Source organism: Desmodus rotundus, chromosome 7 (genome assembly GCF_022682495.2).
Source record: "Desmodus rotundus isolate HL8 chromosome 7, HLdesRot8A.1, whole genome shotgun sequence".
Lineage (NCBI taxonomy): Eukaryota > Metazoa > Chordata > Mammalia > Chiroptera > Phyllostomidae > Desmodus > Desmodus rotundus.
Genome location: NC_071393.1, coordinates 55,145,185 through 55,169,346, shown reverse-complemented (window position 1 = coordinate 55,169,346; position 24,162 = coordinate 55,145,185). Strand labels below are relative to the sequence as shown.

Below are 24,162 nucleotides of genomic sequence, written 5' to 3'. Positions count from 1 at the left end.
ATTTTACCTAAAGGTATCTATCCAAAAGAAATGGAAATAAATGAGGTCTGTCCAAAAAGTATCCAGCAACGCAATATGAAAAATAGAGGCGTTTATTGAAGAAGATACAAGATACAAGGAACATAGTACATAGGACAATGACACCTCAGTGCCCTTCAAAGTAGGCACCTTGGGACCACACATAATTCTCCCAATCACCATCAGCTTCCCCGTCATACTTTCCTAAATCTCATCAACAGTCTGAAATCTTTTACCTTTCAGAGGTGATTTTAGTTTTGAGAAAAGCCCAAAGTTACAGGATGCCAAATCTGGGGTGTAGGTGGGCTGAGTGACCTGGGTGATTTGAAGTTTCACCAAAAAACTTGGCACCTAACAAGATGCATGAGCAGGTGCATTGTCATGATGAAGCTGCCAATCAGCAGTTGCCCATAGCTGTGGCCTTTTGAATCATCCAAATAGTTTCCATGAAGGATTGCTCAACCTTAATGCAAAATTTGATGTCAATTCCTTGCTCTACTCACACAGTCATTTTGGGTGTTTTTGTTTTTTTAAATATGTTTTATTGATTATGCTATTATAGTTGTCCCATTTTTTTCTCCTCTAAATTCCCCTCCACCCTGTACCCCCTTGCTCACCAGCATTCCCCTACCTTATAGTTCATGTCCATGGGTCCTGACTTCTGAAAGTCATGCAGTAATCGGAACCTGAGACACAAATTCAGGTCTCCGGACTCCCAGTTCAGTGGTCTTTCCACTTCAGACTAACTTGTGCCCCAGAGTTCCTTTGCACTGTAATAAGACCATTTTTTACCTTTTCTTTAAACTGGTAATTGTACGGTGTTGAGGAGGATATAGTGGAGGAGGAGTGCTACAAGATAAATGTTCCAACTGAGAAAAGCAACCCTCCATTCCGTGGGGTGATGGAAGACATTTTATCATAAACCTTATAGTCCAAAAGGAAATACCAGACCATGAGGAAAGATCAGCTCAGCTTTATCAGTATTAGAGAAGCTATCTATTGTCTATACCTGAAAGGTTTTGAACAGAATTCTAGTGTAGAAAGTTGAAAAATAGAATCTGTGCCTTGAGATTATCAGATATATAGACAATATTACTGGCAAAATTACATAATTAAAAATAGTCATTAATATAGTAAGATGTTCTTTGCTTAATATGTTTGGGTCTGTAAGAACTTAACAAAAGTAATCAAAGACAATACAATCCAGTGGTAGCAGTAATATGTTTGCCTAACCATTTCTTTCCATTATATCAGAGGATGGGGCAGACAGAACCAGGTAATGACCAAGGTGGCCTATAAAAGTCCAAGAGATAATTAAGATAGAAGGAAAAGAACAAGAAAAAAAAGTAAAAAGAAAGGAGAAAGGAAGAAACATCTAAAGGAGGAATAAGAGGGGATAAAAGAGAGAAGAAAATGGAAGAATAAAAAAGAAAATAGAGATATATGTGGTAGGCAGTTCAGTATCTTTAAGACAATTTATTCATCCTGCTTTAACAATCTAAATTTTCAACACCACTATAATCCACATTTTTACTGCACAATAAATATGTTCACCATAAAAAAAATTTAAAAATACAAAAAAGCAAAAAGAAGAAAATAAACATTAGCTATAATCCCACCATCTAGAATAAATCTTTATTAATATGTTGGCCAATAATGTCATCTTGTTTTTAAAATACTTTCTTTTTACAAATACAGAATTACACACCTTTTATTGTTTTGTGGCCTGATTTTTTTCACAGAAAATATTGTGAGTATTTTCTACCTCAATACATATATATGTTTAAAATATTTTAAATATTTGCCTCCATTTAATTTTATAAGACTTTAATTTATAGGACACATATAGCTGTCTATGAATTTTTGCTATTTTACTTTTACTCTGTTATCATGTTTGTAAAATCTCAGAATGTCTAACGTAAATGCTTTTTGGGGGAAAGAATAAAAAAGACATTCAATGTCTATTACTATGGGAAGCAAAGCTAGAAATAAATGAAGAATATGTTATAGCCTGAAGAGCTATGGGAAGACTATTAGGGGAAAGATGAGTATTATTATTCCTCACCATGTAGATGTGTCCAAAGAAGCTATGTGTCCATCAGAAAAATCAGACTGTTATTTGAGAAGCTTTTTGAGGACAATGCAGAAGCATGATTTGGCAAAGCAAATACCACTTACTTCAGCTTATAGTAATAGGGAAAAATGATGAAGCCTTCATTGTGAAGTGATTAGACACCTTATTATTAATTTCAGAAATTCTAACGCTGCACTAGTCCTTTAGAATGTTCTCTGATGTTTTAGATCCACAGTTATTTGTTGCTAGTGATTCATGTTTACCTGCTAGAGGGATGTTATGTGGAGAAGTATGGGTTGTGCTTGGTGAAGGCCATCTAACTTGACTTTCATAGGATAACTCAGCAATTTCTTTAAATGATTTGTATTTTCAAAAAGTGATTATCTCAATTGGTACTTCAAAATATAATCTACAGCCTTCTGTTAGTAATAAATCCACAGAAATCCCTATAACCTAGAGTGTTTCATATTATTATTATCAAACATTTATTGAGCTTTCTACTAATGATATTCTAGTTATTGTATAGGTACAAACATCAATCTGTGATCCCTATCTAGAGGGGCTCACAACCCAAATTTGACCTAAAAAAAGTGAGAATGAGGGATATCCACAAAAATTATGTTCTGTGGTTAAATAGTCAAGCAATATACGTTCCTGCTACCCATTGTAATGATTTACAAATGACAATGCTAACATTCTCAGAGAATTCAGTTAGTGGCCTTTGCAAATATTTTTTAGCTTTATGGGGTTAACCTTATTGAGATTGATTAAATTCAAGCTGCGATCTTTTATAAAAACTCAATGGAGGGTCCAGATGGCCCAACAATACCTCCTTTCGTGAGAGGAAATAACTTGAAATTTTTGTCTAATTAAAGTATTTGTGCTGGTGGGACCTGAATGAATAGTTATTCCTTTAAAAGGAGTCTACATTACAAACAATCTTTATAAAATACTAATTATTCAAAAATAGAGGTCTACTTTCACTATTTCAGTTATGTTCTAGGACCAGAAGCGCATGAACATGACATTTTGAAGCTAGACTCTGATACCATCTTTGGGATTTCAGTCTGAAAATACAGTTCTGGAAAATCAACACAACAAGGCTCTGTGAAGCAAAATGCCAGGCAGGTCAATGTATTACTTTCCTACTGTTCTAGTCCCCTGCTCACAATTATCTAACTCTTGTCAAAATATTTTCTACAGTAACAGCCAAGACATAATTAGCACCCTTTCTTCATGCTGAAAATATCACTGGTAGGCATAAAATAAATTTGGAGAAAACCTTTCAGTACCTTAAGTCAGAAAATGACTACTATGGTTATTCGTATATCTTGATTTGCCTACTATGGGAATGGCACCCTATGTTACCCTGCCTGTTCTCCTCCCATCTGTATAAGATAGGGAGAAAGAGAGAAGTCTAGGCAGGAGGTGGAGTGGGGCAGGGTGGGGTAGAAATGAATTGTGAAATTCAATAGGAACTTAGACACTGCACAACCTTTCAGTGTTTTATTTAGTTGTCTTCATTATTTTCCAATTGTGCATTTTTTGTCTGTAATTAAGGTGATATTCTGAGGTAGTCTGTTCCCCAAAGTGTGTTTTGTATCAGACAGGCAAAATGTAATGGTCAATTTTGTCATGAATGGCAAGTCTATTTGGCTTTTTATACATCCTTCGTTGAGGCTACAAAAGCCAAAGTAGTTATAATCAGAAATTTCCAGCAGGGGGTGTAATTGCTTCTATAGGGTAAATTCTTTTGCAGCTAAATCACTTCAAACATCAGAATCTCGTAGTGTTACCACAGATGGTGGAAGCTGGAATTTTGATTACATTTATATGGTTCTCATCTCTTTTGATCCTAAAAAGGCCTGCATATTTATACTTTATTAGGTTGTGTTAAGGACTAGAAATTTGTGGAGGATATTTAAATTAAAAATCTAAAATGCCTGACTAAAATCTTACTCTACAAATTTTTTTCAAAGTAACTGAAGAACAAACCTTTGGGTGATTTTACTTATCCACTACAGTAGAACAAATGCTTACTTTTGTTTTTTTAAGATAAGACTAAGATGGCTTGGCAATATTTTCTCTCTTTCTCATGTGTGCATAATAAATTATCTATCCTCTCCAAATTTTTTTTTTTGGATGGGGAAGGAGGGTGTTTATTTTTCCAAAGGCATGGCTCCTGATCATTTTAAAAAGATGCCATCTTATCCTTTGGTTTGTCTTATTTTCTGCTCTTTATTTTCTTTTATTTGTAGATACTTGAGCATTTTCAGCCACAGAACGTTGCCCCTCCCAATTCCTATTTTCAGGTTTTTATTTGTACTGAAACTGTATGCTTCATTTTTTGAGAAGACCAAGTAACACACAAACAATAAAAATTTGTTAGCCTATTTGTACTGGTAAGCAGCTTTAGACTAATAGTATTAACAAGGAACAAAGTCCTGAAGTTCCAGGTTGCTTGAATCCAAATGGATGATGTAGAATGACTAAAATAATGTCAGCTATGAACAGTATTGCTCAAAAACCATGGCTTTTTAAAAAATACATTTTCTGGTGTTTTAATTATGAGAAAATGATTTTTCCCCTCTCCGTCCCCCGCCGGGTAGTATCATGTCTTGATTCTTCAGCATCATGTCTCTTTTAGAGGAAAGGTTAAAAGAAGGTGAATACCTTCTTTATATGTTAATGTGTCCTTGAAAAACCCTGATTTGACTTTGCTTTATGTACATACATGTCCATGGTTATGAAATTTCTGATTCAGGAAATAATTTTTAAAATATTGTAGGGTGGAGATGCTAGAATACTTAACATTTCAAAACCAAAGTTATGACTTTAAATTGGCTTCTTATATTTTCAAAGACTTTTAGTACAAAGGTCAAGAAATGCATTTAAATTCTTGAACATTCCAACCTATACAAGCAGTATGAGTACTAGTACCACACTTTGAAGTTTTCACTCCCTCTCCCCAATTTCCTCCCCTCTACGGTTACTTTTATTGCAAGTTTTCTTTAGCCTCCTTTTCCCTGCCTATGGCTTGTAACTGAAAGAAAGAAGTACCTACAGACGTTACTTATCTATTAGTTACCATTCTGATGCAAGGGAGTGGCTGGAATATGGAATTTTAGTGATACCTTTCTAAAATTAGAGAGTAAGAAACATAGAGAAATTAAACATCTCTATCTTGCTTTTGTCTATTAAGATTACCTTTGAGAAATACAGAGAGGGGCCGGGGTGGGGGACAAACAAATTGAACTTCTGCTGGAATTATGAGACAGATTTACTAACAAGTATTTTCTACCAAAAGGCAGATTTTTGTTTTTCTTTACTCAAAGACATAACTGTACGTGGTTGGCAGGAGCTGCATCCTAACACTAAAAAGCAACCTTGACTAACTTCAGTACCTTATGTAACACAAGAAATAAAGAATAACCTCAGTGTAAAGGACTTTTTATGTTTACTAAAAATGAACTGTTTTCAATGTAGGAAACAAATCTTTCCCCACAGAGAAATTCCAACCCAAATTGTTTTTCTTTTAGACTTAACGAATTGGGGTAGATTTATTTTTGCTCATTCATCTGTTGGCAACTCTTTTGAGACCTCTAAATAAAACAGATTCTGATGACCTTGGGAAAGTCACAAGACCTCAGTTTCAATTGTAAAAGGAAAGACCTTTTCTACTGTCCTTTCTTTCTCCACCATTCAATGCCAATGCCCAGATGAGAAATACACCGAAAGCCCAGGAGCCCAGGTACCTCCAAACTTGTGAAGTCTCAAAAAATATTGAATGTATTTAAGGCAGTATAATAAAATCCAGGGTGAACTGGTAGTGGTGTGTGCAGGGGTCTTTGGGCCACCCTAAAACCCACCCCATTTGGCATCTCGCTCAATTTCCATGAGAACAGGGTAAGTCGAGGGCCTGAGCCTCCCGGTGCCGTAAGGACGGAGAAAAGGATTCTTCTGGCTCCCATGGACTTTTGCCTTGTGGGTGAGTACGTCACCAGGTCCCAGGCGGGTGATGTCTGTAGTTGACGAACGATCCCCAGAAAGAAGGCTGGCTGCACACTAGCATGTCCCTGCGAAAGAGCTCGGGCGTAGACTTTCCTCCCTCGAATTCTTGAATGCTCAGAGACCGTAGAGGGGTTTTTCGAGAATCACTCAGCGCCCATGCAAAGGCTAACACAAAGTAAGGTTCCTTTGCAGTATTGTGGTATGCTGTGTTTCGGCCAGAAAACGGAACAGAAGGAAAGGGAGAAAGCAAGGGAGGGTTCGGAGGCAACCGCGCTCAGGACTGCACAGTCTGCAGCTTCTAAATCGTGGAGGATGGGACACAGAACGAGCACACTACGGAGAAAGGGGGGAAAGCTAAGGAAAAATACTCACGCCAATGGGTAAAAGGGAAAAGGTGAGAAGGAATGGAGTAGAAGAGGGAACCAATGGATGAGAGAGGCGGAGGAAGAAGGGGGTGGGGCAGAAGCCAAAGAAGGAGCCGGGACGCGAGCGAGGACGCGGCCCCGCGCCCGCTCTCCTCCCTCCGACTCCAGAGCTCGCGCCTTCGCCAGCTCCCGGGAGACGAAGGCAGGGGCGGGGCCCAGCCCGGCGCGCGGCGCGGGAGGCGTAGCGAGGTGAGGGCGGCCGGGGTGGGGGATTGTGGAGTGGGTGGTGCGGGTACGCGCGCGCGCGCGCGCGCCCGGTCGAGGCTGCGCCGCCGCTCCACCCCCGGCCGGGTGTGTGGCTGCGCGCGCGCGCGCGCGTGCGTTCCGGCGGTGCGCGCCCGGAGAGATGCTGAGGTAAAGTTCGGGAGAGAGAGAGAGAGAGATCCGTCAGCTTGAGGGAGCCCGACTGGCCGCCATTACTGAGCCCCGCGCGGCGGCAGGCGCGGGGGAAGGGGGGAGGGACGGGGCCGCCTTCGGTGGCTGGGAGGGAGGGTGGGTTACCCGGCGGCGAGAGCCGTAGGGCTTAAGGTTTCGGGGCGTGTGTGCTGGGGAGCGCGGGGGAGGTGGCCGAAGGGACGCGGAGCTCGGTGAGCGCGCCGGGGAAGAGAGGCGAGCAGAGAGTGGAGGAGGAGGCGGCGGCGGCGGCGGGAGCGCTCCCCAGGAATGTCGCTGCCGCCGCCACCGCCGGGGCCGCTGCCGCTGTGGAGACGGAGGAGACCTACTGTGTTAGGTAGGATCGTGCGACCCCCCCACCCCCTTTTTCGCGCCTGTGGGCCTGCCCTCTCGCCCCCTCCCCACCCCGGCAGGGACCCCGGCCGCCCGGCTCGGTCGCCGCCGCCGGCTGTAACCAGTTCAAGGGGCTGGGGCCCCGCAGCCGCGGAGGGAACCTGGCGCGGCGCTCCGGCCTCGCGAGCGAGGCGGGGGCGGGGGGCAGACCGTCGGCGTGAAGGGCAGAGAGGCCGGGGGAGGGGGTGCTCTCTCCACAGGTGACGGGCTGGGGTCGGCGCAGGCCTGGTGCCGGCCGGCCGCGCGCTCGGGGCGCCTGGACTCGCCCGGGTGAGTAGGGTTGTGTCTGTGGGCTGGTTGCCTCTAACGAGTTCCACCTGGAAGGGGGTGAGGGGGCGGGCTCCTATTCGCGGAAACACGATCTTCGTTGCAAACTTAAGCTCCTTTCAGGGGACTCAGCCCTTTCACTTTTCCCTCTCTCCCCCACTCCGCCCTGGGTTCTCTTCGCCAGTGTCCCTGCCGCTGCTGAAACTCGGGGTGCGAGGCGAGAAGTTGCACTGCGCCACCAAAGCCGTCCTATCGATTGACTCAGTGGGCTGAGGCTTTGGTATTGAGTTTTCGCTAGAAGAATAGTCTTCAGATTCTTCCTCTGTTGCCACTAAAGAAAAGTATCGGGGTGGGGGTGGGGGGCCGCTCGGGAGCGCGCGCGCACTTATCCACACAGAAATACACTCACTCCCTCTACAGCGTTATTAGAAATGCAAGTAAGGTGAGGACTGGGTGTAGCTGGAGCTGAAAGGTGCTCAGAAGTAAAAGCAAGCTGTTAGGACGTTTAGTAAAATTTCGGGAAAGTTGTAGGGGAGACGTTTATACTTTGGCCGAATGACAGAGATCCAGTTTGGGCCCGTGCTTGTATACAGGAATTTAAAGGTTTTAAAGGTAGACCAAAATAGGCATGTAGATGGTGTGTACGCGCGGTTTTAAGTTTGCCCAACGATACCATTAAAAGAATGTTCAGGGGTAAAACAGTGAAATACGTCGCTGTATTTACTGGTCTTTGCTTGCTGCCTTCTACAGGTGTTGGGGGTGGGGGTTGCGGGTTCCACTTAACGCTAATCCAGAACCAAAATTCAGTCTCAACAGTACGTTAGGGGGGGTGTTTGTTGACAGTGGGGATCTCATTCAATTCAGGGAATATTTCTCTAAATCTCCATTTAAAATGGTTCTTTTAACAAAAAATGCTGTCTTCAGATGCAACTATTCAGAAAATCATTTGGTTAAATAAGCTATTATTACGTGTTTGGAAATGTTTTACTGTCAATTCCAGTTTATTTGACTTTAATAAGATAAGATTGTGCTCTATTTTTAGATATATACACGGACCATATAGGCAACCTACCAGACTGATTCCATTTTTAATTGTTTTCTAATTTGTGGCTCTTACATATATTCTTTGTAGTTGACCCACATCTCACATATCTATCATAGAGTAAAAGAAGAGAGTGTTAAGTGAATATCAAAAACTTGCATAGGCCTTGGAGTATGTATGACTAAACACACGATTGAGAATCGTGTATGTAACTTTCATGTAACTCTGCATGTAACTTTCAAGAAATAAAACTACTGATCTGATTGACTTAAAGCAGAAATTAGAGACACTAGATAACAATTGATTTGGTTGTCATGTGAAAGCCACATTTTTTTTAACCCTCCCTAGCAGGTCTTATGTTATTCTTTGTACATTATAAGAGCTTTGTGGAACGGGGTGGGTTACACTTTGATATGAGAATTGTCACAGAATTCTGATACTTTTATCATTTTTTAGCACTTCCATTTAAAGTACTGTAGCAATTTAAAAAATGTATTGCAAAATTACTACCTTAATTCTGTCTCATGGTACTTACCCTAAATGTTTTAAAACTCCCCCCCCCCCCTTTTTCTGTTTGAAAGGCAGATTTAGTACACTAAACCTTTTGGAGAAAACAGATTATTTTGACCTTGCAAGTTAAAGAGTTTTTAAGGAGTAAAATACTGTATTTACATTCCTTTTTGGAATTTACCATATGTTGTGGTCCATCTTAGAGTAATAGTTTTGTAACTCACTTTTTTAAAGTGAAGAAAAAGTTATGTCCCATGAAGGCTATACTAAACTTTTTCAACATTAGCAGTACTTAAGGTGAACTGTTGCCTTTAGTATTTACTTTTTTAATATGAAATGGCATGATAGAGATTTTTTTGGTAGCTACAGAAGTTTTCATTGTTATGATTTCAGTTTTCATAGATACTATTTTGAGTTATTTGGGCTGTGAGAGCCATGATTTTTTTCTTTATGCATCCATAAGTTGTGCAGATAATATAAATTGACTGAAGAAGCATTGCGAAGTGTTCTGCTTCAGTAATGTCTATGTTCCTAAAAGATGTTTGTGAAACACATTTAAAATACAGCAGGGGAATTTAGTTTTTAGAAGAACTGTGCAGAAACTTTTGATAAAGTGATCTATCATTTGTAATCAAGCTCCTATTTGTTTAAGTGAAGGTTGTTGTAGATCATTTTATCAAACCAGGAAAAGCCATATTACTAAGAAAAATAGTTATAATGCTAAGAATTTTAATTTTAACTGTAAATTAATTGTTTCTCTGACTCTGTTCGTTGGACCCCTTAAGGATTTTTCCAGAGTGTCTTGAGACTTCCTCTAACAACCCACCCTCCCAAACAAGGGCAGCTTCTACTTTTCTGTTAAATGTATTGTACTTAAATATAAGAATTCCTTTGAAAAAAGAAATCACCTGCATTAAAAAAAAATTTGAAGCCTCAGATTTGTTGTACATTAACCCATCTTACCTTTATTTAGCACTTACTGTGTGGCTGGCCTTGATAAATTAGAGATGGTATGGCTCAGACTTACTTAGTTGAAGAGGTAGTTAACTATAGTTATAGGAGTAAATAATTACAAGTACTAAGAGATGCAGAAAAGAGAACAGCTATTTCTCTCAAGGCTTCTTTGGGAATCCTGTAACAGAAGAGGAAAAAATTGAATTTGGATGTTTTAACTGCAGAAGTTTGAATGTAAAAGAGACAATAAATAAGGTTGGTCATCTTTCACTATATTTTGGAATATCATCCACAGTATTTGCAGTCAAATAAAATAGGTTGTTAATGTATGGTCATGTTGCTGTGTTTTGCTCCTTAGAATTAAAACTATACCTCGGGAAAAAGAGTTATGCATAACTCTAATTTTAGGGTTAAATATGACTAAAATGTGTCACTTGGTTAGTATTTCAAGCTTTTCATTATGAAGAATTAATGATAAAAAGTTAGTTTTCATTTTTCTAGCTTCATATTAGATTTAACCTATTATTATCCCTGACCAATATTTTGTTAAGAAGTTGAGCACTGTGAGTGATAAAAAGGAAATATAAAGTATTGCTCCCTTAAGAGAACATATAGCTTAGGGAGTTTGACAATTTAGGAATTGTTAAATGCCATTTCAAGGTAGAGCAGAACCATGTACAAGGCAGTACATACTGATTTAAAAATCAGTGTTAAGGAATTTAGGTAAAGGAGATAACATTTGGAATTTCATAGGATTGGGATAAATGAGGGGGTGGCTTTCAGGTAAGTTAGTGACAATGGGACAAAAAGCAGAGAGAAGTAAAAGATAGGGGAAAATCTATCCCCTAGTTGAGGGGAAAATATAAAGTAAAAATGTAATAGCATCGGTTTGTACTGTATGAGCCAAATTGAGAGAAATTTGGAGAAAAGTATAGGAAGTATCAGAAGGAATGGTGGAGAAATAAATAATGTTTGCATTACTATCTGGTCTCTTTGCTGGATTTTGGCATTGTTAAACAGCCTTGGAAAAACTCCTACCTTGGCTGCTTCTGATAAGAGTATAGCTCATTTTCTTCCTGTTGATCCAAAATGTTATGGTTTTTTTTCTACACTTAGCTTTTTAGAGCCAAGATAATTATCTGTCTGTCTGTCTGTCTGTCTATTGGTTGACTATAGAACTAGTGAAAATTAACATTCCTGTGATCTGGGAAATTGAAAGATCCAGATTTTATTCCTTTTTACTATGTAACCCTTTGGATGTTTCTTTTGAGTATTAAATCAAATGGTCTCTTAAATAATTTTCTCAAGTTTTTGTTCTTTGTTTGTGTTACTAATCTTGACCTTGCCTCATTTCGTTAAGTGTATTTTAATTTGTCTTCAGAAATAATGTTACCTGAAACTCAAGTGATACCACCATTTATTGCTAAAACCTATTCATTTGTCATGAAGAAATACTGACTTATTTGTCTTTATTTCTTATATGGAGCAGCTGATCACCAAACTCTTTGTCTTGGTTTCTTCTTTCTAGTTCAGTGATAGTTCAGGTGCTTTAAACCTCCGTCCATCCATCTCTTGAGCCTTGTGCCCCAGCAAATCTAATTTTGTATTCCACTTCTAGTCTATAATGTCTTCTTATTGCTTATTACAAGGTCTAACTCATTTTGCCCTTGAAGACCCCCTATAGTCATATCTTGTATCTCCAGAAATAAAAGAAATAAGTAATGTCTCTCTTTTCCAACATGGCAACTGTGCTCTGCAACTCTACCCTAATTACACAACTGGAAGGGCTTCTGTTTTAGATCCAAACCCAATTTATCTTTCAAAGTTTACTCAGATCTTTACTCCTCACTGAAACTTGAAGGTCTGCAGATTATGGCCTCTGGGCAAAATTCACCCTTCTGCCTTTTGTATAATGGCTTTTTACATTTTGAAATGGTTAAGGAAACAAAAGAATATTTTGTGATATTTAAAGTTTGAATATGAAATTAAAGTTTCAGTGTCCATAAACATACCATGGTAATTCACTTATGAGGTGGGGGGGTGTTTTTTGTGTGTTTTTTTTGCGCTATGAGTGCAGATTTGAATAGTTGTAAGACATTGTGTGGAACACAAAACCTAAAATATTTACTGTCTGGTCTTCTACAAAAAGTTTTCAAAGCTCTGATCTATTCCAGTTAGTGCTGATTTTTCATTTATTTGAATTACTATTGAATTTATCATTTCCATTACTTTGGTTTCAAAGCTTCTTAAAGTTAGTTGGTAAAGTGCTTTTGAGCCTACTTTTTAAAAAACCTGTACCTCCTTTTTAGTCCAAACCCCTTCCCAAGATTCTTACTCGACCTGTTAATGTCTCTATCGTTGAGAAAATTGTTAAACCACTTAATGTAGTTCGTATAATGAAAATAATGGTTTCCCTCCTGTATAGCTTTGCAATATTGAATGTCAGATTACCGTACATCCTTTTCCCCACTTCTCACTTCTATAAAGCCAGGAGAAGGGACTCAGTCCCTTGGAATGGAGGTGAGTGTATTCATAGCACTGGTTTAGTGGACTTCTCTATACATACCTTTGTACCCTCAAAACCTCTGACATGAAACTAAAGAAAGATAGTGGCTAAGCCCAGTAAATACTTAATGAGTTGTTTACATAGGTTGATAAAAATGAAATGACCTTTGGTTCACCACAGAATAAGGAAGTGGTCTAGAGAGAGTTTAGAATAACTTTCACACCAAGGCCTGCCTCAGTGACAACGTGTTGAAGCAAGTATTGATAAATAATAAGGTAGGCAGTTAATCTATTTGGGAATGGTTTAGGACGGTCATTGGTTTTCAAATATTTTGTTAAGTGAAACTTTTTTTTTAAGTAGTACATTTTTGAAATATTTAAAGGTAAAAATGGGTAAAAACAGAATTACCTTTGCCAAGTAGGGCTTTTAGGGAGCTTCCAGGGTGCTGCCTGCTTAGACCCTCCCGGAAATCCTTTCATTGAACCATGAGGCTTACTGTTTATAAATCCATAATTTGTGTTAATGAGCAGACTATATTTCTTGGAAAAATGCTGGACTTTTTATAAGAATATTCTGCTATACTAGACTTTATGGGCCCATAGCAATATGTGATTTTTGGTAATTGTGACTAAAAATGTGACTTAAGGATTGTTTAGTGGCTTAGGATCTAAAGCTGGAGATTGATTCATTCAATCACCAAATATTTGAGCACCTGCTGTGTGTCAGGCACTGCTCTAGGTTCTGGGAATACGGTAAAAAAACAAAACAAAGTTTTCATCTTAAACATTTAATCATAAATTCTAACAAGATATGCTTCTAGGTTATTTAGTTATTATGTAAATTGGTGAAATTTTTAGTAGATTCTCTTTTTATTCACCTGATTATAGTCTTGTCTAAAGATTAATTCATAGGAATGATGACTTTTTTTAGTGTTCCTTTCACCCTTAGGATTGTGGCTTATGTACCTTGGTCAAAAAAAATACTATGGAGACAACTGTAATTGAGCAACAATAAAATAATTTTTAAAAAATTATGGAATGTGATGAACTCTCCTACAGGTATTACATTGTTTAATTACTTAGCTACCTTATATATGTTAAAATGGCTTTTTCATTTCTTCTTGTAATTTTTCACAGCATTGATGAAATTGCCAATGAAAATGAACAACATTAAGAGAAGTAACAGTATTATACCATATTTATTTTTTAGTGCCATTTGACATTTTTATTCTTAAACTATTCTAGATAAGTTTACCTAAGATTGTGGGATATACAGAGTCCAGCACAAATAAGACCACTTTTTTATTACAAACTCTTTTGTTACAAACTTACAAACATGTAATTCTGTAACATAATTATCACACTCAAGTATACCATATGACATTTTAGGTGAAATGTTCAAATTAAAACTATAAATTATTACACCCATATTATTATCCTGCAAACCACACTAAAGCAAGCCTTACTTCTGCTGGACCCTTGTATGATAATCCTTGGGCTTGGGTGTTTCTTCTCATCAATATCTGTTTATATAATGGATATCTCATTGATTTCACTTAAAGAAGGAGTACATAATTATAAAATTCCTTTCTGTGAAATTAGGTCTTGAAAAATGTAATTTCCTGTGCTAAATATTTGATCTTTAAAATGTGTCAAAAGTAAAAATTAGATGATTATTCTGGCTGAATACATTGTTGTAGATCATAGTCTTCATTCTGATAGCTTAATTTTTGACTAAATTTTTAGTACCTTAAAATTTGTATATATTTCCTCCATAAATAGTTTTAGAAAACATTTTAGATTAATAAATTACAGCACTTATTTTGTGAACATAATATACTTCACTTTTTTATTTGCCATGGAATTAAGAACATTTTGATTTTAATACACGTTACAGGATTCACGCACTTATGGAGTAGTTGCTATGTGGGAAGACTCTGTTGTAGGCTCTTGGGATGTATTGATGAAATAAAAATACGTATCTTTGTGAATCTTTATTAAACCTGAAGTAGGGTGGGGAAAGGGAGAGTTAATAACAAAATAAATAAAGTTGTATGGTGAGTTAGGAGGTAAGGAGTTAAGCAGGGGTGTTTTTGGTGGGGGACTATTAGGAAAAGTAAGTGCAAACACAAGAACATGCATAATACGTCAAGGAACTGTTCAGTGTTCCTCATTGTGACTGGAGCAGAATGAGAGTGGGGCCAATAGTAGCACACAGAGTTGGAGAAGGAAGATCTTACAGTAAGCCATTGAAAGGACTTGTTTTTTACTTTTAGGAGCTACTGGAGAGTTTTGAGCAGAAGAATGGGAGGCTCTCTAATTTGTGTTTTAAAAGGAATATTCTGGATGTTCTGATAGGAATAAACTGGGGAAGGGGAGAAGGAGTGGAAGTGGGGAAGTTAGTTTAGAAGCCTCGGAATATTGTAGGGCCAGACATGATGGTCAGAGTTATAGCAGTAAAGATAGTGAAAGTTGATAGATTATGGATATATTTTGAAGAGAGATCCAGTAGGAATTTCCTGACACTATAACTTCAAAGGTTAAAATATTTTTAAAATTATAGTTATTATAATGAATGCAACAGTTTTGTGGAAAGGCACAAACAAATTTTAGTTTAAATTCAAAATTACTAACAATCTTTTTTTTTTCAGTTTCCAAGATTCCTTGTAGAACTTCAAAAAATTTTTTTTGCAGAAAGCCACTTCATGTTATTAAAACTACAATAAAAGGAGCATGTTAACATTTGAATGGCTTAGTAGAAATGTCTTAGAAAACTTAGTTGTAGAGAGAGCTTTATTTCAGCACACAATTCTAGGACAATTCCACTCAAATTATACATTGTATTAATTTCTTTAAGGATGGTTAATCTAAACATTTCCTTGAAATAAGATTAGCTAAATTATCTAAAGGCAAAATAAGAAACAGCATTGCAGACTAGCAAAAGCTTAATAACAAAAGTGTTCTAATGCTTAAGGTAAAGATTGTTCATTAAGAGACCCTCCTTAACTCTAACTTTGAGTAGGTCATTGTTCCTCTTGGTTTACTTGAGTAAAAATAAGCATGATGCTAGAAGTTAGAAAATGAGAAGTTATATTAAAGTTACATCAAATGTAGAAAAGATATATGCGATCGACATAAATATTACCATTAAACATATTTGAAAGGAATTTTCAAAATGAACATCCCTCACATAGACATTGGCCATTAGTTTATTACTGGTGGATATAACAAAACAATGGATTCTTTATCTGCATGGTAGAAAAAATACCTTGGTTAGTGAGTAGAGGGCAATATTGACTTGGATGTTGAGGGCCAGTAAATTCATGTATTTATAAAACTACCCAAGTGTCTGAAATTAAACTCCCTTTTAATCTATTAACAGCCAACCTCATGAAAGCTTTCTCCATGAGGTGTAGTACCATACTCACCTAAACAAATGGCAAAATATTTTTGAGGGCAGGTGGTGGCAATTTTTTTCTAGTCTCGGGTTTCTAAAACTTTTTTAAAATCTGAAAACACTTTCCTAACTAAAGCCTCTGAGTTAAGTAAACCTGTAAATCAGATAAAGAAAGCACTGCTCTTTTGAGAGAGTTGAAAGGAGAAAGCAGTACTATTTGCTCAATATTCTTCTTTCCTACCCCTAGGGGAAAGAATTTTTCCACAGTTTGAAAATCACTGCTGGGTGACTCATGACATAAGATCTTGGAGCTGATTTCAGAATACCAGCAGGTAGCCAGCCCACCTGTGAGAGCATTGTTAGAAAGGACATGGATGTTCCTTTCTGTATCTAATTGGTAGTTAATTGTGAATTTTCTGTGAAAACCATAAATGTTATGCAGCTCTAACTTATTTTTAATTAAAATTTTAATATTCATGATTCAGAGACTGCTGCTATCAAATTAATTGCAGTCTGTTGAAGCCTTAGTATTAAAATTTGTCCTCAATATAATATAGTTTTATTTCTCTTTTAGATAAAAAGCCTTCCAGTTTTCAGTAACCAATGAAAGGGTGATGACTTCATGACTCCATTCATCTTTGTTTTAAAATACATTTTGCGATAAGGTTTTGTTTCTGCTCTTATAATCTGTAACTTAAGATAGAAAGGTAGCTCACTATTTTGAGGTTTATGTTATACAGGATAGCAGAAATGAGTTTTAATGTGTTTGGATAAGCATAAAGAAATATTAATAAAAATATGACTGACAAGGATTTGATTAATAGTTGAAAAATGTCTGCAGTGCTCAGGTCCCTATGGCATAGTCTTCTTTTATCTCTGTTAACAACTTTGTCTTCAACTGTGGTAGTCTTTGAATTGCTCTTAATTTTTAGAATAGGTATTTATTTAAGAAAGGGCTCTGTGTAGTTCTACTGTTTGTATTGTTTAATATAAAAATTCCCTAAGGTAATCACTAGATAAGTTTTCTTTTGATGTACATTTTAAAGTATATTGTCTGCAGTTTTTTGTTTTTCTAGTAAGGAAAGATAGACCTCATATTCTACTGTTTTGGGTTGTTTCCTTGTTAGCTATGGAATCATGCTGTTTTCACCAAGTAGTTTCCCTTTTTATCACTGTGTGTAACTTTGTCCAGTTAATTCACTGTTTTCTTTTTGGTAAATACCCATAAATAAAGTAGTCCAATTGTTCTTTTATTTAGGGTTAGGTAACCAAAAGTTTAGGTAAAGAATGTTAAACTTGCTGCTAAGTGCAAACCCTAATTTTACCAGATTTAAGATTTTTTTAAAAATTTACTTAAAAAAAAAAAAAAGTTAATGGGATTGGATGGGACAGTCCTAATTTTTTAAAAAAATCTTCACCCAAGGATATGTTTATTGATTTTAGAGGGGGAGAGAGAGTATCATATTAAGAAACTGAACTATTTATTAAACACCATTTTTTTGCTAGGCACTTTACATTTGAAAAAATTACTTAGTTCTTAAAATTTGTATAGATAATGTAGCCCCATTTTATAGATGGGGGAACCACGCCTCAAGAGATTTAGGTCTTTACCGTTGTTATAAACGAGGATATGATAGTCTTACTTGTAATCGGTTGTATTTATTCGTAGTTTTCTACTTCTTTTGTTGCTCCTTCAACATAGTAATCTATTTACTACAAAGGTGAACCTAGTAAATATTTTGTTTGAATGTCACATGGCTGATACTAATATTTAGTTGAGGCTATAATAGAATAAACTTCTGGAATACAAGAATAAGGCTGAGATTTTATTTTTAAATATTTACCTGAAATGATAGTCAAAAATTTAAATGATAAGAACAGCTTCTCTTTATCATTAGTTGTTAGTATACCAAATATGCAGCATAATCTGAATAGATGTTTACTTGAAATTGAGGTCAGTGGGGAAGCCAGGTATTGGGGGCCAGGTGGTAGTTCTTTCCTTACCTTTATTTTTATTGTCAGGTTCTTTATATTCTTTATCTGGATTAAAGATAACTTTAACATATGTTGGTATATATAACTGGGTATTTTCCCTATCCTGTAAAATTTTGATGTAGTGGAAATGTATTGTTTTTAACTCAACCTCAAAAGGATGTAAAAAAATCTCCCAAGTGAAATTAAGAGACTGAGTCATTGTTTCCACATAAATAACCTAAATTACATGAAATTCTTAAAACTTATTTAATGTTGCTGCTATATAAAATACTTCTAAAAGATTGTCTCAAATGTATACTCTTAAAATTCTTTATAGCTTGGTGCTACTTAAATGTGGTTCATGAGCTCTTTATAACTGAGAGGAAATAAATGTAGAAATCAAGGATACTTAGAAACAATTTGACAGTAATTTTATGTCTCTTGGATCTAACAAGAAATTGGGGCTCAGATTTTTAAAAAATATTATTTATGCCCTGGCTGGGTGGCTCATTTGATTGGAGTGTCATCCCATACACCAAAAGGTTACCAGTTCGATCCCTAGTCAAGGCTCATACTTAGGTTGTGGGTTCCATCCTGGGTTGGAATGTGTAGGGGAGGCAACTGATTGATGTTTTTCTCTCTCTAAAATCAATAAGCGTATCCTCAGGTGAAGATCTTTTAAGAATGTTATTTATTTTACAAAAGTGAGCTTATAGATATGAAGTAAAAAACTGATCCTTTACCTTACTGTGAGAAGCATTGATCTAGTCAAATATTAAAATTATTTACACTAAGTGTCCATTTATTTCTATTTCCACTTGTAAGTATTTGAATATCTTAATTGTCTTTGGGCATAATATTTGATAGACTTCAAGGGAGTGTCGAAATTTCTTGAAAATTTTTTAAATTCTAAAATCTTACTAATAAATTCACATGAAATTTCATTTTAGGGAACAAGTTCTGAGATCAGGTTAGAAAGCAGGTTGTTTAAATGTTGTGAGGGAGTACATTTAAAAAGCAACTAGTACATTTTAGTTATAACAAAGCATAGTCTCTAGACATTGAAGGCAGGAAAATTGAGGGTAGGGGAAAGGGCTAGTTGTTTTCTTAAACTCAAAGGAAAGAGTAGAGACAAAATGCACATTTGGTTAAAAGGGTTTATTTTAAAGATTGTGAGATTAAATTTTGTATTAGTTATATTGTTAGAATCGCCTTAAATTTTGAGGTCACTTCCTTTTATAACAATAAACCACAGACTCTTTATGATGATTTTTTAAAATACATCCAGTGTTAACTTGCATGGTGTTTTGTTGTGGATATCTTTAATATGTATATAATTTAATGTGTGTAATTCATGATTAAGATTTTTCCTTTTTCTCTTCTTTCTAGGAAGATGATGATCCATATGATTTTGAAGACCTTGCTGCACAAAAATGAGGGAAATACAAAGAACCAAATATAGTTCTGAAATTCAGGATCTATATTTTGAGATGATTTTATTTTCAGAATGAGAAGTATATCTGGTTACCTTTATGAATGTAGAGACATGAGAAGAGGGTAATGATGGCAAAAAACAAAGAGCCTCGCCCCCCATCCTATACTATCAGTGTAGTTGGACTCTCTGGGACTGAAAAAGACAAAGGTAACTGTGGAGTTGGAAAGTCTTGTTTGTGCAATAGATTTGTACGCTCAAAAGCAGATGAATATTATCCAGAGCACACTTCTGTGCTCAGCACCATTGACTTTGGAGGACGAGTAGTAAACAATGATCACTTTTTGTACTGGGGTGATATAACACTAAATGGTGAAGATGGAGTAGAATGCAAAATTCATGTCATTGAACAAACAGAGTTCATTGATGACCAGACTTTCTTGCCTCATCGGAGTACGAATTTGCAACCATATATAAAACGTGCAGCTGCCTCTAAATTGCAGTCAGCAGAAAAACTAATGTACATTTGCACTGATCAACTAGGCCTGGAGCAAGACTTTGAACAGAAGCAAATGCCTGAAGGGAAGCTCAGTGTGGATGGATTTTTATTGTGCATTGACGTAAGTCAGGGATGCAATAGGAAGTTTGATGATCAACTTAAATTTGTGAATAACCTTTTTGTCCAACTATCAAAATCGAAAAAACCTGTAATAATAGCAGCAACTAAATGTGATGAATGTGTGGATCACTATCTTAGAGAAGTTCAGGCATTTGCTTCAAACAAAAAGAACCTTCTTGTAGTGGAAACATCAGCACGATTGAACGTCAACATTGAAACATGTTTCACTGCACTGGTACAAATGTTGGATAAAACTCGTGGCAAACCTAAAATTATTCCCTATCTGGATGCTTTTAAAACACAGAGACAACTTGTTGTCACAGCAACAGATAAGTTTGAAAAACTTGTGCAGACTGTGAGAGATTATCATGCAACTTGGAAAACTGTTAGTAACAAATTAAAAAATCATCCTGATTATGAAGAATATATCAACTTAGAGGGAACAAAAAAGGCCAGAAATACATTCTCAAAACATATAGAACAGCTGAAACAGGAACATATAAGAAAAAGGAGAGAAGAATATATAAATACCTTACCAAGAGCTTTTAACACTCTTTTGCCAAATCTTGAAGAGATTGAACATATGAATTGGTCAGAAGCTTTGAAGTTAATGGAAAAGAGAGCAGATTTTCAGTTATGTTTTGTGGTGCTAGAAAAAACACCTTGGGATGAAACTGACCATATAGACAAAGTTAACGATAGGCGAATTCCATTTGACCTCCTAAGCACTTTAGAAGCTGAAAAAGTCTATCAGAACCATGTACAACATCTAATATCAGAGAAGAGGAGGGTAGAAATGAAGGAAAAATTCAAAAAGACTTTGGAAAAAATTCAGTTCATTTCACCTGGGCAGCCATGGGAGGAAGTTATGTGCTTTGTTATGGAGGATGAAGCCTTCAAGTATATTACAGAGGCTGATAGCAAAGAAGTGTATAGTAGGCATCAGCGAGAAATAGTTGAAAAAGCCAAAGAAGAGTTTCAGGAGATGCTTTTTGAGCATTCTGAACTTTTTTATGATTTAGATCTTAATGCAACACCTAGCTCAGATAAAATGAGTGAAATTCATACAGTTTTGAGTGAAGAACCTAGATATAAAGCTTTACAGAAACTTGCACCTGATAGAGAGTCTCTTCTACTTAAGCATATAGGGTTTGTTTATCATCCCACTAAAGAAACATGTCTCAGTGGCCAAAATTGTACGGACATTAAAGTAGAGCAGTTACTTGCCAGTAGTCTTCTGCAGTTGGATCACAGCCGCTTACGGTTGTATCATGATAGTACCAATATAGATAAAGTTAACCTTTTCATTTTAGGGAAGGATGGCCTTGCCCAAGAACTAGCAAATGAGATAAGGACACAATCCACCGATGATGAGTATGCCTTAGATGGAAAAATTTATGAACTTGATCTTCGACCAGTTGATGCCAAGTCGCCTTACTTTTTAAGTCAGTCATGGACTGTCGCCTTTAAACCGCATGGGTGCTTCTGTGTATTTAATTCCATTGAGTCACTGAATTTTATTGGGGAATTTATTGGAAAAATAAGAACTGAAGCTTCTCAGATCAGGAAAGATAAATATATGGCTAATCTTCCATTTACATTAATTCTGGCAAATCAGAGAGATTCTATTAGTAAAAATCTACCAATTCTCAGGCACCAAGGGCAGCAGTTGGCAAACAAGTTACAGTGTCCTTTTGTAGATGTACCTGCTGGTACATATCCTCGTAAGTTTAATGAAACTCAAATAAAGCAAGCTCTAAGAGGAGTATTAGAATCAGTTAAACATAATTTAGATGTGGTAAGCCCAGTTCCCACCAGTAAGGATGTATCAGAAGCTGACTTGAGAATTGTCATGTGTGCCATGTGTGGTGATCCATTTAGTGTGGATCTTATTCTTTCACCCTTCCTTGATTCTCATTCTTGCAGCGCTGCTCAAGCTGGACAGAATAATTCCCTAATGCTTGATAAAATCATTGGTGAAAAAAGGAGGCGAATACAGATCACAATATTATCATATCATTCCTCAATTGGAGTAAGGAAAGATGAACTTGTTCATGGATATATATTAGTTTATTCTGCCAAACGAAAAGCATCAATGGGAATGCTTCGAGCATTTCTCTCTGAAGTTCAGGACACCATTCCTGTACAGCTGGTGGCAGTTACTGACAGCCAAGCAGATTTTTTTGAAAATGAGGCCATTAAAGAGTTAATGACTGAAGGAGAACACATTGCGACTGAGATCACTGCTAAATTTACAGCATTGTATTCTTTATCTCAGTATCATCGGCAAACTGAGGTCTTTACACTGTTTTTCAGTGATGTTCTAGAGAAAAAAAATATGATAGAAAATTCCTATTTATCTGATAATACAAGGGAATCAACCCATCACAGTGAGGATGTTTTTCTACCATCTCCCAGAGACTGTTTTCCTTATAACAACTACCCTGATTCAGATGATGATACAGAAGCACCACCTCCTTATAGTCCAATTGGGGATGATGTACAGTTGCTTCCAACACCTAGTGACCGTTCCAGATATAGATTAGATTTTGAAGGAAATGAATATCCTATTCATAGCACCCCCAACTGTCATGACCATGAACGCAACCATAAAGTGCCTCCACCTATTAAACCTAAACCAGTTGTACCTAAGACGAATGTGAAGAAACTGGATCCAAACCTTTTAAAAACAATTGAAGCTGGTATTGGTAAAAATCCAAGAAAACAGACTTCCCGGGTGCCTTTGGCACATCCTGAAGATATGGATCCTTCAGATAACTATGCGGAACCCATTGACACAATTTTCAAACAGAAGGGCTGTTCTGATGAGATATATGTTGTCCCAGATGATAGTCAGAATCGCATTATTAAAATTCGAAACTCATTTGTAAATAACACCCAAGGAGATGAAGAAAATGGATTTTCTGAAAGAACCTCAAAAAGTCATGGGGAACGGAGGCCTTCAAAATACAAATATAAATCTAAAACCCTATTTAGTAAAGCCAAGTCATACTATCGAAGAACACATTCAGATGCAAGTGATGATGAGGCTTTCACAACTTCTAAAACAAAAAGAAAAGGAAGACATCGTGGAAGTGAAGAAGATCCACTTCTTTCTCCTGTTGAAACTTGGAAAGGTGGTATTGATAATCCTGCAATCACTTCAGACCAGGAATTAGATGATAAGAAAATGAAGAAGAAAATCCACAAAGGAAAAGAAGATAAAAAGGTAAGTTTAATTTATGGCCAGTAATGTTTATAAAGATGTTTGTTTTTACCTTAAAAAATTTTTTTTAAAGATAATGGAATTGGTATCAGTGAGAACTTAAGTTGCACTTTTATTCAGTAAAGGAAGTTATCAGCTCTTTAAATTTTTCTGAATGTTTTGTGAAATTTTTTTTGTTACTGGTTGTATTGGATTTTGATTATTTGTGCTTTATCTTACTTGGCGTAGTTTTATTTCCTATTCAGCATGAAAATTCTAGGTGAATATGTTCTCTTTGTAGAAATCCATATATACGGTACTTTTGTTCCTTTTTTTTATTTTGTTTTGTAAGCATCCCATTTGTCTATTTTTCCTTGCAGACCTATCAGTTTTGTAATAAGAATTTCATATATATGTCTCACTCAAACATAATAACAGAACAATAAAACTAAAAATTTATAGACTTGAAAATAACTTTTCCAGGAAGCTTCTTTGGATAGTGGTATACTGCCTAAAGACTTGCAGAAAGGTTTTTTAAGTATGAATTACAGAATTCTGTCCAAATAGCAAGTTTTTTTTTGTCATATTTTAAATAGTTACTAATTTATCTGACGGTATAAAGCATTAGAAACCTAAGTATGTGTGCAATTAATGTTGAATTTAATAGTTTTTATTTTTATCAGATATTTTTCACAGCGGTACTTAAGCACCTTCATTTTTTTTGAAATATATTTTAATGATTATGCTATTACAGTTGTCCCATTTTTTCTCCCCTTTATCCCCCTCCTTCCTGTAACCACCCACCCTCCAGCATTCCCCCTGCTTAGTTCATGTCCATGGGTCGTTCTTTGGCTTCTCCATTTCTTGTATTATTCTTAACCTCCCCCTGTCTATTTTGTGCCTACCAATTATGCTTCTTATTCCCTGTTCCTTTCCCCCCCAT

At 36.6% G+C, this 24,162-nt stretch overlaps 1 protein-coding gene across 5 annotated transcripts in view; it reads left to right on the top strand.

Moving 5' to 3' along the window:
* The first annotated feature begins 6,803 nt into the window (after positions 1-6,803).
* The window catches only part of ARHGAP5 (Rho GTPase activating protein 5), a 73,091-nt gene continuing 55,732 nt past the window's right edge, over positions 6,804-24,162 (top strand). For 2 of the 5 annotated variants that reach the window (XM_053929113.2, XM_053929109.2), the window contains exons 1-2: positions 7,009-7,258; positions 19,353-23,243. In XM_053929113.2, coding sequence (XP_053785088.1) covers positions 19,524-23,243 — 3,720 coding nt within the window. In that variant the 5' untranslated portion in view covers positions 7,009-7,258; positions 19,353-19,523. Of the gene's footprint in view, positions 6,883-7,008; positions 7,259-10,250; positions 10,343-13,477; positions 13,652-19,352; positions 23,244-24,162 lie in introns of those variants that run through there. The other 3 variants (XM_053929112.2, XM_053929111.2, XM_045188192.3) reach the window with 3 other exon arrangements.